This window comes from Phacochoerus africanus, chromosome 4 (assembly GCF_016906955.1).
Source record: "Phacochoerus africanus isolate WHEZ1 chromosome 4, ROS_Pafr_v1, whole genome shotgun sequence".
Lineage (NCBI taxonomy): Eukaryota > Metazoa > Chordata > Mammalia > Artiodactyla > Suidae > Phacochoerus > Phacochoerus africanus.
The window spans coordinates 11,880,218-11,896,368 of record NC_062547.1 but is presented as its reverse complement, the minus strand read 5'-3'; the positions used below and the strand labels follow the sequence as shown (position 1 = coordinate 11,896,368).

General features: G+C 45.2%; 1 protein-coding gene across 1 annotated transcript; it reads left to right on the top strand.

The window, feature by feature from the left end:
- The first annotated feature begins 6,196 nt into the window (after positions 1–6,196).
- LOC125123956 (olfactory receptor 4D11-like) lies at positions 6,197–7,139 on the top strand. Its single transcript, XM_047774128.1, has one exon. The coding sequence runs from the start codon at positions 6,204–6,206 to the stop codon at positions 7,137–7,139; it is 936 nt and encodes a 311-aa protein (XP_047630084.1). The 5' UTR covers positions 6,197–6,203.
- Positions 7,140–16,151: the final 9,012 nt, after the last annotated feature.

The following is a 16,151-nucleotide window of genomic DNA, read 5'->3' as shown; positions in this document are numbered from 1 at the left end:
TGTCTTTTTGCTATTTCTAGGGCCGCTCCCGCGGCATATGGAGGTTCCCAGGCCAGGGGTCGAATTGGAGCTGTAGCCACCGGCCCACGCCAGAGCCACAGCAACACGGGATCCGAGCCGCGTCTGCAACCTACACCACAGCTCACGGCAACGCCGGATCGTTAACCCTCTGAGCAAGGGCAGGGATCGAACCCGCAACCTCATGGTTCCTAGTCGGATTCGTTAACCACTGCGCCACGACGGGAACTCCCTAAAACGTTTTTCTTGCCACCACCCATCAGCCATCAGTTAAATATCAAGAAACAACTGAGCGAGTTCCCTAGTGGTTCAGAGGGTTACGGATCTGGTATTGTCACTGTTGCGGCTCTGGCTACTCCTGTGGCAAGGGTTCCATCCCTGGCCTGGGAACTTCCACTACCATAGGTGTGTCCCCTACCCACCCCCAGAAAAGTTGAGGGTTTTAGTTAATTGAGATGCAACTGGCTTGGTAAAGCAATAGACAGAACACAGTCTAAGACTAGACACAAGGAAATTGAGGGCAACATTATTTAAAACTTAATAAACTATAATAGGAAGAAATAGAAAAAAGGATATAGTAAATAGATGATAGATGGATAGATAACCAAATCGCTTTGCCATGCACCTGAAACTAACAGAATAGTGTAAATCAACTACACTTCAATTTTTTTAAGTTTTAATATATGTTCAAAAAAAGCTCCAAAATTCTAGAAATCTCCTAGATCAATGGATCCAATATTAATATCAATATTAATATTGTGCAGATCTTGGAGTTCCCGTCGTGGCGCAGTGGTTAACGAATCCAACTAGAAACCATGAGGTTGCGGGTTCGGTCCCTGCCCTTGCTCAGTGGCTTAACGATCCGGCGTTGCCGTGAGCTGTGGTGTAGGTTGCAGACGCGGCTCGGATCCCTCATTGCTGTGGCTCTGGCGTAGGCTGGCAGCTACAGCTCCGATTAGACCCCTAGCCTGGGAACCTCCATATGCCGAGGGAGCAGCCCAAGAAATAGCAACAACAACAACAACAACAAAAAAAGACAAAAGACAAAAAAAAATAAATAATATTGTGCAGATCTTGCCTGCTTGCAAAGGGGCTTGAGGCAGTGAATTCTTCCATTTCCCTGATGAAAAGACTGACTACCCAGAAGTTTAGATGCCTTTAAAGAATTTTCTGTTGTCCCACGAAGACATCAAAGCTCATACCTCCCAAGCTGGTGTCTCTTCTCTGTGCCACAATACTTCCCCACCGCAGTTCAAAAGTTTGTTTTAATCCTCTGTGCGTTATCTAAAAAATAGCATGTGTTCTGATCACTTGACTTTTGAAATCTTTTTTAAAAAATATTTACTCAAAAAAAAAAAAAAAAAACCTGACCCTTTTAAAAATGGAGGATATTTGAAGAGGATGAAATCCTGTGGGAGTTATCTGTGGATTCATAGATGGCTGGGAGTGAGCCAAGAAAATTAGCTTTGTGTTGCTTGGGCTTCAAAGGAAAGGGCACGGAAGGAAAGTTAGTGATGTCTGCTTGGAGGAGGAAATGAGACAGAAAGTGGGTGGTCTCCAGGGACCTCAGGAGTTAACAGCAGGATGAGAGGTTGGCTTCAATACAGACAGAACGTGGAGGCAAGGAGTAGAAAGAAAGGTCAGAGCTGAACACAGCCTGATGTTACTGAAACCTAGGGAAAGGGCTGAGCTCCACTCCAATCTGGCCCCGAAGAAAAGTGAAAAATTGCAGAGTCCATCAATGTCCATGCATTTCCGTGGGTTGTGCCTTCGGGCTGGCGGTTATGGAAGGTGGGTGGCTGGGTGACATTGACCCCCGTCCTTCCTGATGATCTCATTCAAAGGAATGGCTCTCGGTCCTTGAGAGAGACACTTGTGAATTGCAGGAGTTGCATATTCACAACTGCAAGGCCCTTCCAATAAATTCTCGAAGCAAGGGAGGTCAGTGGCCCATCTCAGGTGCCCGCCGCCACAGACAGTAAATTGTCCTGGCAGCTCTGTGCTTCCCAGGCAGGCACTTGCATGGGGGGAGGGGGTGATATTGGGGGCATGCTAAGGACTCAGCATATTACAGTCTGGTGGTCTCTCAGTGCAGGCTTGGACAGAGTTAGGGGCTGAGATTCTGCAAGTTCTCAGGGGCACAACTTTTTGGGATGACGGAGGCATTCCTTATCCTAGTTGTGGAGACAGTTTCATGGCTGTACATATATGTCAAAGTCCCTCAAATTGTACCTTGAAATGCGTGCAGTTCATTGTATGCAAACACAGCTGATTTTTTTTTAAAAGCAGCAAAGGGCAATTTTGTTGTAGGCAGTTGGCAAAATCACCATAGCCAGGTCCCTGTTGACACGCAAAGTGGTAGTTAGGTATAGATGTTTTCCTTAAAACAGGGTGGGGAACAGGAGGAAAGCATCAAATTGGGATGTAGAGGAAATGAGGCTTTATAAGGGTTTTTTTAAGTGTTCCTTTGCAAAACAGAAATGTTTTAAATTGTGTCATCCTTTGGTATATGATTTTTTGAAGTAATAGATTTTATTTCTTCACGCAATTTTAGATTTACAGAAAAATTAGAAAGAAGTTCCCGCTGTGGGTTAAGGATCCAGCGTTGCCACAGCTGTGACCTTGTCCCTGGCCTGGGAATTTCCATATGCCGTGGGTGCAGCCAAAAAAGGAAAAAGAAAAAGAAAAATTAGAAAGCAGCTTCAGAGAGCCTGTTTACCCCCTCTCCCCTCCACCACTGCAGTTTCCCCTATTATTAATGTCTTGCGTTCGTGGGCTGCATTAGTTAACACCGATGAACCAAGACTGATACATTATTATTAACTGAAGTTCATGGTTTGCATGAGGGCTCACACTTCCCGCTTTACATTCCATGGGTTTTGACAAACACATGATGTCATGTATCCACAATTTGAGTATCACACAGAATAGTTTCAGGGTCCTAAAAATCCCATGCGTCTCAGATTTCAAAACCCATCTTGTGGTTACCATACGTGACCTTGTTGGGGGGAGGAAAGAATTGAGAGGGTGGGAATAACACTCACCCTGAATAACATCGCTGATTCACAAGAATCCACTGTACAGCACAGAAGATCTACTCAGTCATGGGGAAAAAATGTCTATATTTATATGTACGACTGATTCGTTTTGCTGTACCCCTGAAACTAATACAACATGTAAATCAACTAACACGCTAATAAAATTTTTTTTAAAAAAATCCCCTACGGGAGTTTCCATTGTGGCTCAGAAGAAACGAACCCAATTAGTAACCAGGAGGATGTGGGTTCCATCTCTGGCCTCGCTCAGTGGGTTAAAGATCCAGCGTTGCCATGAGCTATGGTATAGGTCACAGACATGGCTCAGGTCTGGCCTTGTTGTGGCTGTGGTACAGGCCAGCGGCTGTGGTACAGGCCAGCGGCTGTAGCTCGGATTAGACCCCTAGCCAGGGAACTTCCATCTGCCATGGGTGTAGCCCTTAAAAAAATCCCCTGTCTCTCACCTCATCATCCCTCCCCACCTCCACAGCCCAGCCCCTAGAAACCATTTATCTTTTTACTACAGTTTTACCTTTTCCAGAAAAAAACAGTTGGAATCATATGATATGTACCTTTTCAGATTTTCTTTCACTCAATAATATGACTAAAATTTCCTCCATGTCTTTTCCTGGCTTGATAGTTCCTTTCCTTTCTTTTGCTGAATAATATTCCAGAGAATGGAACATATCTGCTTTTCAAATGCTAGAGGTGATCATAGTTGCAATTATTTCAAAGAATTACATTTTATAAGAAAAGTATAGGAGTTCCCGTCGTGGCACAGTGGTTAACGAATCCAACTAGGAACCATGAGGTTGCAGGTTTGATCCCTGGCCTCGCTCAGTGGGTTAAGGAACCGGCATTGCTGTGAGCTGTGGTGTAGGTCGTAGACATGGCTAGGATCCCGAGTTGCTGTGGCTGTGGTACAGGCCGGCAGCTACAGCTCCAATTAGACCCCTAGCCTGGGAACCTCCACATGCCGTGGGTGTGGCCCTAGAAAAGATAAAAAAAGAAAAGCATAAGAGTGCATTTTTAGTCATCGTTTTCCAAATAACATATATGAAAGACTGGCTCTGCAAAATGTCGATTGTGCTATGCACAGGGGAAATGTGGTCTAAAATGAACTCAGGTTAAATACATTAAGCAAGCCTCTTCAAGCTTCACAATCCTATGAACCAAACATGATTAGACCCATTTTTACTGCTGATGCGCTGAGGCTTGGAGTCTCTGTCAATGAAGTGACAGAGTCTATATTCCAGTTCAGTTCTGCTGATACTCACTATCTTGGCTCTTTGCACAAAACTGAAGCCTTTACAAATGCTGAAGGGAGAGGGTGATATACAAATGCAAGCGATGAAAGGGATGGAGTCCAGGAAAGGAAAACCATTTGTCCAGTGGCCTGAATGATGACGTTTTTACCAAGAGCATCCTGGGGGGCAGGGATTACAGCTATCAGTTGCCAAGTCCCAATCTTGGGCCATAGAAACATGAGGAAAACAAGAAACCAAAGAGAAGGAAGATAGAGTTCCCACTGAGGCACAGTGGGTTAAGAATCCGACTGCCATGGCTCTGGTCACTACAGAGCTGAGGTTTGATCCCTGGCCCAGTACAGTGGATTAAGGATCTGGCTGCGGTGTAAACTGCAGCTGATTCCATCCCTGGCGGGAGATCTTTCATATCCACCACTCCCCCCCAAAAAATAAAAAGACCGAAGGGAGTTCCCGTCATGGCTCAGTGGAAACAAATCTGACTACTATCCATGAGGATGCAGGTTTGATCCCTGGCCTTGATCCATGGGTTAAAGCATCCTGCGATGCCATGAGCTGTGGTGTAGGTCGCAGGCGAAGCTCAGATTCTGCGTTGCTGTGGTGTAGGCCAGCGGCTACGGCTCTGATTCAACCCCTAGCCTGGGAACCTCCATATGGCCCGGGTGCAGCCCTCAAAAGACAAAAACTGAAAAAAAGAAAAGGAAAAAGAATCAATGATAGGAGTTCCCGTCGTGGCGCAGTGGTTAACGAATCCGACTAGGAACCATGAGGTTGCGGGTTCGGTCCCTGCCCTTGCTCAGTGGGTTGAGGATCCGGCGTTGCCATGAGCTGTGGTGTAGGTCGCAGACGCGGCTCGGATCCCGCGTTGCTGTGGCTCTGTCGTAGGCCGGTGGCTACAGCTCCGATTGGACCCCTAGCCTGGGAACCTCCATATGCCACAGGAGCGGCCCAAAGAAATAGCAAAAAGACAAAAAAAAAAAAGATAAGAATCAATGATATACTCCAATTGTCTTAGCTGCTGCAAAGCTGTTTGTCCTAAGGGAAAACTGTTTTTCTGGACTTAATGCTAATTATCTGGTATCATGAAAATCTGTCCAGACTCTGCCAAGCAGATCATCTGCTAACGAAGAGGAGGACAGAAGAAACTCTAAGCCTCCATTAGAGCTGCAGACTGTTTTCTATTTTTCCCCTGTGTGTGTTTCCTACTTCCTCATAATTAGATGCACAAGTGTTGTAGAAAAGAGAAAACAGAAACAAGAAAAAAACGAGTCTCTTCACTTCTCAGTGTATCTGGTGACTTTTAAAGAGGGATGTAGAATATATAAAGTTATGAGACTAAACTTTTTTTTTCTTTTTTTGCTTTTCAGAGCCTCGCCAAAGGCATATATAAGTTCCCAGTCTAGGGGTCTGGCCGAATCGGAGCTACAGCTGCCAGTCTACACCACAGCCACAGCCACATGGAATCTGAGCTGCATCTGTGACCTGTATCACAGCTCACGGCAACACCAGATCCCTGACCCACTGATTGAGGTCAGGGGTTGAACCCTCACCCTCATGGATACTAGTTGGAGTCGTTTTTTGCTGCACCACAACAGGAACTCCAGAGACTGTAAACTTTTTTAAGAATTTAATAATGTACTAATTTAGGTGCTGAAATGAATTACACCCTTTTGTTTGCTCTGAGAAAACTCAAAAAACACCATCTCCTGGGGAGAGCTTACTGAATTTTAGGCATCCCCACCCAAAAAGAAAATAACCGTAAAAATAATCCCCAAGGCAGCTCCATCATTTAACTCATACACCTTTTGCTCTTAATGTTGTGTTTTCTACATTCTATTTTCTGTTTTCCCCTCCCCAGCAACTAAAGAAGAAGAAACATGATGCAATGGAGCCGGAAAATTACACGAGAGTGAAAGAATTTATTTTTCAAGGACTGACCCAGTCCCGAGACCTAAGCTTGGTCTTCTTTCTTTTTTTGAGCTTTGTGTACATGACAACTCTTCTGGGAAACCTTCTCATCATGGTCACGGTGACCTGGGAGTCTCGCCTGCACACTCCCATGTACTTCCTGCTCCGCAACCTCTCCGTCTTGGACATCTGCTTCTCCTCCATCACTGCTCCCAAGGTCCTGGTAGACCTTCTTTCCAGGAGAAAGACCATCTCCTTCAACGGCTGCATCACACAGATGTTCTTCTTCCACCTCCTCGGTGGGGCAGATATCTTCTCTCTCTCCGTGATGGCCTTTGATCGCTACGTGGCCATCTCCAAGCCCCTGCACTATGTGACCGTCATGAGCAGGGGCCGGTGCACTGCCCTCATTGTGGCCTCCTGGCTGGGGGGCTTTGTCCACTCCGTCGTGCAGATCTCCCTGCTGCTCCCACTCCCCTTCTGTGGACCCAACGTTGTGGATGGCTTCTACTGTGATGTCCCCCAGGTCCTCAAACTCGCCTGCACCGACACCTTTGCCCTTGAGGTCTTGATGATTTCCAACAATGGCTTGATCTCTACACTGTGGTTCCTCTTCCTCCTGGTGTCCTACACAGTCATCTTGACGATGCTGAGGTCTCACTCCGGTGAGGGCAGAAAGAAAGCCGTCTCCACCTGCACCGCCCACATCACCGTGGTGACCCTGCACTTCGTGCCCTGCATCTACGTCTACGCCCGGCCCTTCACCGCCCTCCCCATGGACAGAGCTGTCTCCGTCACCTTCACTGTCATCATCCCTGTCCTGAACCCCATGATCTACACCCTGAGGAACCAGGAGATGAAGTCGGCCATGAGGAGACTGAAGAGGAGGCTTGGACCGTCCCAAAAGGAATAGACGGCGTGGAGCTCCCACTGCGGCACAATGGGATCGGCAGCCTCTTGCAAGCGCTGGGACGCAAGTTCAATCCCCGGCCGGCACAGTGGAGTAAAGAGCCTGTGTTGCTGCAGCTGTGGCTTAGGTCGAGACTGCTGTTCAGATCTGATCCCTGGCCCAGAAGCTCCACATGCCGCAGGGTGGCCAAAAATGAAAAAAAAGGGGGGGGGGGAAGGGGCAGGAATAGACACCTTGAAGCAGATTAGAAGAATCAGAACCAAAAAGTATTTTCTTACAACACAATAGAAGATCCCAATCAATAGACCATTTTTTCTTTCCTTTTTTTTTTTCTTGGTCTTTTTGCCTTTTTCTAGGGCTGCTCCTGCGGCACATGGAGGTTCCCAAGCTAGGGGTCCAATCGGAGCTGTAGCCACTGACCTACGCCAGAGCCACAGTAACGCAGGATCCGAGCAGCATCTGCAATCTTCACCTCAGGTCACGGCAACACCAGGTCCTCAACCCACCGAGCAAGGCCAGGGATCGAACCCTCAACCTCATGGTTCCTAGTCGGATTTGTTAACCACTGCGCCACAACGGGAACTCGTCGATAGGCCATCTTGAAGCCAGAGTTTCCCCTTTGCTCTGCAGCCCTCTAAGGAGGATGGTCTGGGGGGTTCCCTGGTGACCTAGTAGTTAAGGACTTGATATTGTCACTGCTGCAGCTTGGGTTCAATCCCTGGCCCAGGAACTTCAAAAAAAAGGTGATCTGAAACATTTATTTCTATGAAATTTTCTCTCTTTTTTCAAGCTTTTTTTTTTTTTTAATTACTTAATGAATTTCTTTTTTTTTTTTTTTTGGTCTTTCTAGGGCCGCACCCGAATCATATGGAGGTTCCCAGGCTAGGGGTCTAATGGGAGCTGTAGCCGATGGCCTACACCACAGCAATGCGGGATCCTAGCCACATCTGCAACCTACACCACAGCTCACAGTAACACCGGATCCTTAACCCACTGAGAGAGGCCAGGGATTGAACCTTCAACCTCATAATTCCCAGTCAGATTTGTTTCCAACCTCATAGTTCCTAGTCAGATTCGAACCCCTCAATGATTTATTACATATAAGATTTTCTCATGATGAGCTTGTCAGCAAACCCTTCAACTGTCAGCTCTTAACAGGACGATAAATCTGCTATCACCCAAACACCTCGTTTTACAAGTGAGGAAGTAACATTGGAGGGAAAATTACCTCTCAGTTCTTGAGTTGGGTCTGTGCCCCGTGTAGCCTAAGCAGTAATTAGTAAAATGATCTCCAAGGGCCAGAATCCAGCTATAATATCTAGCCGCCTCTGTGTGGAAACGTTCCATGGCTCACCTTGGAGGATCTGAGTTATGTTTTTCTATGGAAATGTCGAGGTTTTCCCTTACAGCAGCTGAGATAAGTTTCAGGTCTGATCACAGATTTCATAGCTAACAAATGGCCAAGGCCAGCCTAGATCTGTGTTATCTAATAAGCTAAATGCATGTCTTGACAACTCCTCAGACAGGATTTGATGGCATCTGAAACAAGGGGTCTATAAACATTCCTCTAAGGAGTTTGCGCTGTGGCTCAGTGGTTAACGAATCTGACTAGGAACCATGAGGTTGTGGGTTCGACCCCTGGCCTTGCTCAGTGGGTTAAGGATCCGGTGTTGCCGGGAGCTGTGGTGTAGGTTGCAGACGTGGCTTGGATCTGGCTTTGCTGTGGTGTAGGCTGGCAGCTGCACCTCCGATTAGACCCCTACCCTGGGAACCTCAGGACAGAAAAAAAAAATTTATCCTGTATTGTAGTGTTATGAAAAGTACTGGGTTGTCCTTATCTGACCAAGGAGTACATATGGTAAGGCTTAGGTTCCCTCTAAGAATTTCAACATCATCTTCCAGCCACTCATTTCTCTGCAGCCCTCCGGGGAGAAAGACACCCTATCTTGTCTGCAGACACCCTATCTTGTCTGCATTGCTAGAAGGTGCCTGAGTTGCACATCCACAAGAAGGAACAGGCTTAAGATTAAACTGACTTTCCATTATTTAGGGACCAATTGTCTGGAGTACCAATCAGCCCATTCTAAATTCCTCCTCATTCTTCATTCTAGCATTTTCTTTAAAGCCCCTTATTAAGAGCATAGAAAACAATCATAAATTCCAGTTGGTCTCCTGACAACCTGTTATTTGATCAAGTAAACAGATGAACAGAGTAGTCAGCTAGAATTTGAGGGACTTATGTAAGGGAAGTAAAGCATCCTTTACAGAGTGTGATTCACAAATGAGAGAAACTTGGCCCTGGGAGTTCCCGTTGTGGCTCAGAAGTAATGAACCCGACTAGGAACCATGAGGATACAGGTCCCATCCCTGGCCTCGCTCAATGGGTTAAGGATCCTGCCATGAGCTGTGATGTAAGTCGCAAACACAGCTCAGGTCCCACATTCCACATTGCCGTGGCTGCGGTGTGACCAGCAGCTGCAGCTCCAATTAGACACTCGCCCTGGGAACCTCCATGTGCTGCAGGTGCAGCCCTAAAAAGCAAAAAAAAAAAAAAGTGGTGGGGGGGACTTGGTCCCAAATCCAACCCATCCCAACAAGCTCTATTGCTGCCTACTCTTTTTCCCTTGGTGTTGGCCTGACATTCCTGCTCTGGGGATAATTCATAAATTAGACATGGCTCATGGGGTTCAAGCTAGGTACAGTGCAACCACTGCAGAAGTTATATACACCTCTGGAAAGCCACAGCCATCTGGTGGTGGTGATGGTGGGGGAGGGTATCTCTAAGCCCATTCTCAGTAGCATCTCCTTAGGAGTTAATTTCCGAGGGTCTACTGGACGAGGCAAAGGGGGTCATCTCAGAGTGGAAGAGATGTAGAACTGGAAAGCTGCAGAGGGTGCCTGCGAGGGGGATAAGTTCAAGCCCTCAGTGTCAAAATTCTCAGGTGCAGAAGGATAGGCCACTTCAGCAAGGTGGCTGGGGCAGCGCAAAGCAGACACCACTGACAAAATTCACAGTTGCTCATTTCTGATCCTGGACTCATGGGTGCTTTCTTAAAGCTGGAAGGTCTTTTTTAAAAAAATCTATGTTTGCTGTAAACCAACTATAATGGAAAAAATTAAAATCATTAAAAAAAAAACTCAAAAAAAAAAAAAATCTACATTTGCTTCACTAACACGGTTGTGACTTCTGGCCTAGAATTAAAATCACTCACCACACTTCTAACTTCAGGCTTGAATTTTTTTTTTTTTTTTTTTTTTGTCTTTTTGGTATTTCTCGGCCGCTCCCGCAGCATATGGAGGTTCCCAGGCTAGGGGTCCAATCGGAGCTGTAGCCACCGGCCTACGCCAGAGCCACAGCAACGCGGGATCCGAGCCGCGTCTGCAACCTACACCACAGCTCACGGCAACGCGGGATCGTCAACCCGCTGAGCGAGGGCGGGGACCGAACCCGCAACCTCATGGTTCCTAGTCGGATTCATTAACCACTGCGCCACCACGGGAACTCCCCAGGCTTGAATTTTCAACCTAATTACCTGTGTAGCAAAAGTGTCAAGAACAATCAAACTCCCTTGAACCAAAGCGTACAGAATCACATTCGGCCGTAACCAGTATGTTCCTTTATCAACACTAGCTGATGTTTTCTTCCTCGTAAATCATTTTTTATTACCAAAAAAACCCCACACCACCTTCCCTTCTTTATACAGTTTTTTAGCTTTTAGTCTTTACTTTCTAGAGGCAACTATTGAATTGAGGTTTCACAAGAGAATACTTCCAGAAAAAAAAAAAAAAGTGTGTTCTGTGTGTATATATAACTGTATATGTGTGTGTTTATGTATAGACTGATCAACATGAGAAAAAATACATAGCACACAATTTTAAAACACACACGTGTACATACACTTTTTACTTTGAGACTATCCCAGGACACACACACAAACACACACTTACTTTTAAGAGACAATTGATTATTGGGCTCCTAATAGATCATAGTAATTTGGAAGCAAGCAGTCCCATGAAAATGTTCTCTTTCAATATCATGAGACCGTGTTGCTTGACAACAATATTTTAACATATGGATTTTAAAACAATATGTTTGTGTTTGGGTCAAATTCTTCAACATCTTGTCTCGGGAAGCTGTTATTTCTAAAGAACCTCCTTGAAAGAGCAGTGTCTACAGAGCAAAATGGTTCATGATGTTTTCCTACCACTAGAGGGAGCCATTCCTTTGCATGCGTCTCCCCTTGGCAGATGTTGAAGAATTTTAACTATTTTTATTTCCAGACATGAAGCTTCAAAACCCATGTCCACTGGGGGGAAAAAAGAAAAGCCAACCTAAAAATCTGAGAATTACATTTTATTCAGGGGACTTACTGAGGACTTTCCCGGAATATAGCTGTTTAGATACCTCTGAGGGACTGCCGCAAAGAGGGAAGAGAGGAGCCAGGATCTATGGGAGTTTTTGCCAAAAAAAGAAAAAAATAAGCAGTAGAACATCAAAAGAGTACCGGTAATTAAAGAAACAGACATCTCAAGTTAAGGAAATTAGCACTTTTCTATGTATGGGGAGATGCATACACAGGGAAGAGTCTGGGCTCACTGATCATTCCTTTGAGGTCCACCTTATCTAGGGCCAGTACTCTGTTTAGTAGCCTTTCTAAATAGCTTCAGGGTGCACAGTCCAGGGTGCTGCAATGGCTATTAGCTTGATGACCACAACATTCTTTGTTTACTGAAAAGGCAAGAGATATTCTTTATCCACCCCCCATCACATTCATTTTCTCTCCTCAAAATTTCAATCCAGAGTTCCCATTGTGGCTCAGCAAACGAATCTGACTAGGAACCACGAGGTTGCTGGTTCCATCCCTGGCCTCGATCAGTGGGTTAAGGATCCAGCGTTGCCATCAGCTGTGGTGTTGGTCGCAGATGAGGCTCCGATCTGGCATTGCTGTGACTCTGGTGGTGTAGGCTGGCAGCTACAGCTCCGATTTGACCCCTAGCCTGGGAACCTCCATATGCCATGGGTGTGGCCCTAAAAAGCAAAAAAAAAAAAGATTTCAGTCCTTTTTCTTAAGGAGTGGGAATATCTGCACACATGAACTCACACAGATCAAGAGGAGCAGCTCTGTAAACATTTCCCTTGGGTCCACAGTCCACAGTTCAGAGTTGGAAGTCTCTGCTAGAGTACCCTCTATGCTACCTGGCCAAGGGTCCCCAAACCTCAGAGGGCATAAGAACCACATAGCAGAGTTCCTGCTCTGGTGCAGTGGGTTAAGGATCTGGCATTGCCATAGCTGTGCTGACGGTCACAGCTGCGGCTCAGATTCAATCCCTGGCCAACCTTACGGTTGGGTGCGGCCATAAAAAAAAGAAAGGGGTAAGGTACCACCTACCCAGATCTTCTTATATATTACAAAAGAAATTGTTTTTCTTGCATTTTTAAACACAATGGGATAGAGACCTCTTCTCTAAGGGTTTGATATTCTGTGATTTAGATATTTCCCCTCTTATATTATGCAACTATCCTCCTTATATTATGCAACTATCCCCCAAGAAATGGAGAGAGCCTCCAAAAAATTATTCACCAAATTATGATTATGTAGGAGTTCCCACTGTGGCTCAGAGGTAATGAACAAGGGTTTGGTCCTGGCCTTGCTCAGTGGCTTAAGGATCCGGCGTTGCCATCAACTGTGGCATAGGTTGCAGACGTGGTTCGGATCTGGCATTGCTGTGGCAGTGGTGCAGGCCAGCAGCTGCAGCCCGACTCAGCCCTTAGCCTGGGAACATCCATATGCTGCAGATGCGCCCCCACCCCCCAAAAAAGGCAAAAAAATTATGTTCGTGTAAAACTGTTATTGATCTCAATCTGAAATCCAATTCCTACTTCATTCCATTATTTATTCAACAAGCACTTATTTATTTGTATATTTATGTATTTACTTATTTTTTTTTATCGAGAGCCTGCGATATGCTATAAATTCTACTTTGTTTATTGAAGTACAATTTATATACAGTAAAGCCCACTCTTTTAAGGTATATAGTTTTGGGTTTTGGGTTGTTTTGTTTTTGGTTGTTTTTGGTTTTGGTTTTTTTTTTTGTCTGCAGCTGCCAGCCTACACCACAGTTCATGGCAACGTAGGATCCCCGACCCACTGAGCAAGGCCGGGGATGGAACCCACGTCCTCATGGATACTAGTCTGTGTCTATGTTACTGCTGAGCCATGACAGGAACTGCCCAGGTATTTAGTTCTATGAGATTTGACAAACACACAGTCATACAACGGCAACCACCATTATTATCAGGATACATAATGCCTCCATCACACCACTTTGCAGCTAATATTGTCCCCCCCACACTAGCCTCTTCATCTGCAAGCAAGCAATGTCCTCGGCTATGTGAGATCTTGGGACATAGGCTTCCAGAATGGAATCACTAGTCTGTCTTCTGTCTTTTGTAGTTTTCCCTTTTCCAGAAAGTCCTATAAATGCAATCATATAGCATATGGCCTTTGTACATGGCTTATTTCACTTAGCACAACACTTTTGAAATCAACCCATGTTGTTGCACATACCAGAAATTCGGGAGTTCCCGCTGTGGCGCGGTGGGTTAACGACCCTGATTGTCTCTGTGGAGGTGCCGGATCAATCACTGGCCTGACGCAGCAGGTTAAGGATCCAGCATTGCTGTAGCTATGGCATAGGTCACAGCTATGGCTCAGATTCCATCCCAGGCCCAGGAATTTCCATATGCCACAGGGGCAGCCAAAAAAAAAAACATTAAAAAGAAAGAAAGTCATTCCTTTCTCACAGTTATGGAGGCTGGGGAGTCCAAGATTAAGTCTGTTGAGAGCCCACTTCCTGGGTCATAGATGGCAGTCTTCTTGCTGTGGCCTCACCCAGCAGAAGAGGAAAGGGATCTCTCTGGGCCCTCTTCTATACGGGCACGAATCTCGTTATAGGGGCTTCGCCCTGATAACCGAATCACCTCCCAAATGCCCCATCTCCAAACACTATCACATTTGGGGTTAGGATTCAACATACAAGTTTGAAGGGGACACACCCAAAACACCCAGGTATGGCACCCAGGTATAGAAATGCCAACTGGACCAAAGAAAATTTTTTTACAGAAAATTTTTTATGAAGTAATAATCAGGAAAAAGTATAGCATAATATTTGGAATGTGATCTCAGAATAGGGAAGAATTTTTTTAGGCAAGAAATTTTATAATCTCCCCCCCCCCAAAAAAATTATTATAAAGGGAGTTCCCTTCGTGGCGCAGTGGTTAACTAATCTGACTAGGAACCATGAGGTTGAGGGTTCGATCCCTGCCCTTGCTCAGTGGGTTAAGGATCCGGCGTTGCCATGAGCTGTGGTGTAGGTTGCAGACGTGGCTCGGATCCCGCGTTGCTGTGGCTCTGGCGTAGGCCGGTGGCTACAGCTCCGATTCGACCCCTAGCCTGGGAACCTCCATATGCTGCGGGAGCGGCCCAAAGAAATAGCAAAAAGACAATCAATCAATCAATCAATCAATAAAATTATTTTTAAATTAAACAATAAATTATTATAAGGATGATGAATGGGACTACATTAAAAGTTTTAAATATCTTATAAGGCCGCCAGTTTGGTCACCTCACTGAGGATGTATGACAGTGTCCAGACTGTGAATAAAGACAGGAAAGAGAAATTATATACTCTTACGAAAAACATGTACATGCTTTTGAATATCATACTCAACTTCCCAGTTCGAACTTCATGTTTTCATGAAGATAGTTAGTAGTGAATTTTAGGAATTATATCTAACCAATCCCCCAAGTTTAAGCAAGTTCAAAGAACACCATCAGTCATGATAATGCCTAGTGCAATTATGAACTTTTAAAGCTCTATTTGTTTTATATCTTGCTATAATAAATGTTTTGCATTCATCTGTTTTTTTTAAAAAAGTTTTAAGTTTCTACATTGCACAAAATGTCAAAAATAAAATTAAAAGGCAAGTGAAAAGTGGGGGAAATGTATTAGCAAAACATATCCTAAGTCTAAATCTATAGAGTATCTGAAAAATCAATATGAAAATATTAACAAAATAATAGAAAATTGAAGAAAAGAAGGGATCAGATAGTATGAAGGAAGAAAGAGGGAAGCGGGAAAAGTTTTTAAGCATACGAAAAAATAGCCACACTTACCCAAAAAATATTCTTGACTCTCAGACAAGCAAAGATCCAAAAGCTCATTAATATTTCCCATCTAAGAGAGAGAAGCAAGTTGCTCTTATCTTGGTATAAGCTCTTTGGAGATGAAAGCAGTAACGTTTATGGGGATGTAACACACATGCCCAGTGATTCTTCTAAGACAAAAGGGCAAGCTCCAGCTTGCCTGAGATGGTACCTCAAATGGGTTAGATGATCATGACGATTGAAGATTTTTGCTATTATTATTTTACATACTGATCCCCTCCAAAACCAGTGAACAAGGAAATCCAATACTGTACTGTCCATTAGACTGAATACGGTTTAATTGTTCATCAAAAAGCACAGACTAAAGAAAGAATCGTGACATATTCAAACAAAGAAAGGGAAAGGATGAGTGAAGGCTTATGAAGGAAATTAAAAGATTTCTAGAATATTGTCGGGGTGGGAGGTGACCTTCAGTAATTGCCTCAACTGAGTGGTGGCAGCAGCTTTTAAAGATGGCCAAGCGGGGATTGGAAGAAGCGGGGCTTGGATTTAAGAACCCGCCCAAGCACCTCGAGGTAGAATTGTGGGTTGTCAGGAGCACGCAGGCGCAGCGGCGTGCGGTGGCCCGAGCCGGGCAGGGCCTTCTGCACTCCTTAGAGGTGCCACCAGGGGGCAGCCGTGGCAGCACATCCGTGCCGGCACCTCAGAGAGGAGCCTGCGCTTCGGGGAGCAGTGCAGAGCCCCTTAGCAACCGAAGTGTCTCCTTCCTGGCGTAAAACTCAATTTCCCGCGGCGGGCAAAAGGAATTATTCAAATACGCGCAAAAGAGAGGTTGTTTATAACCTCG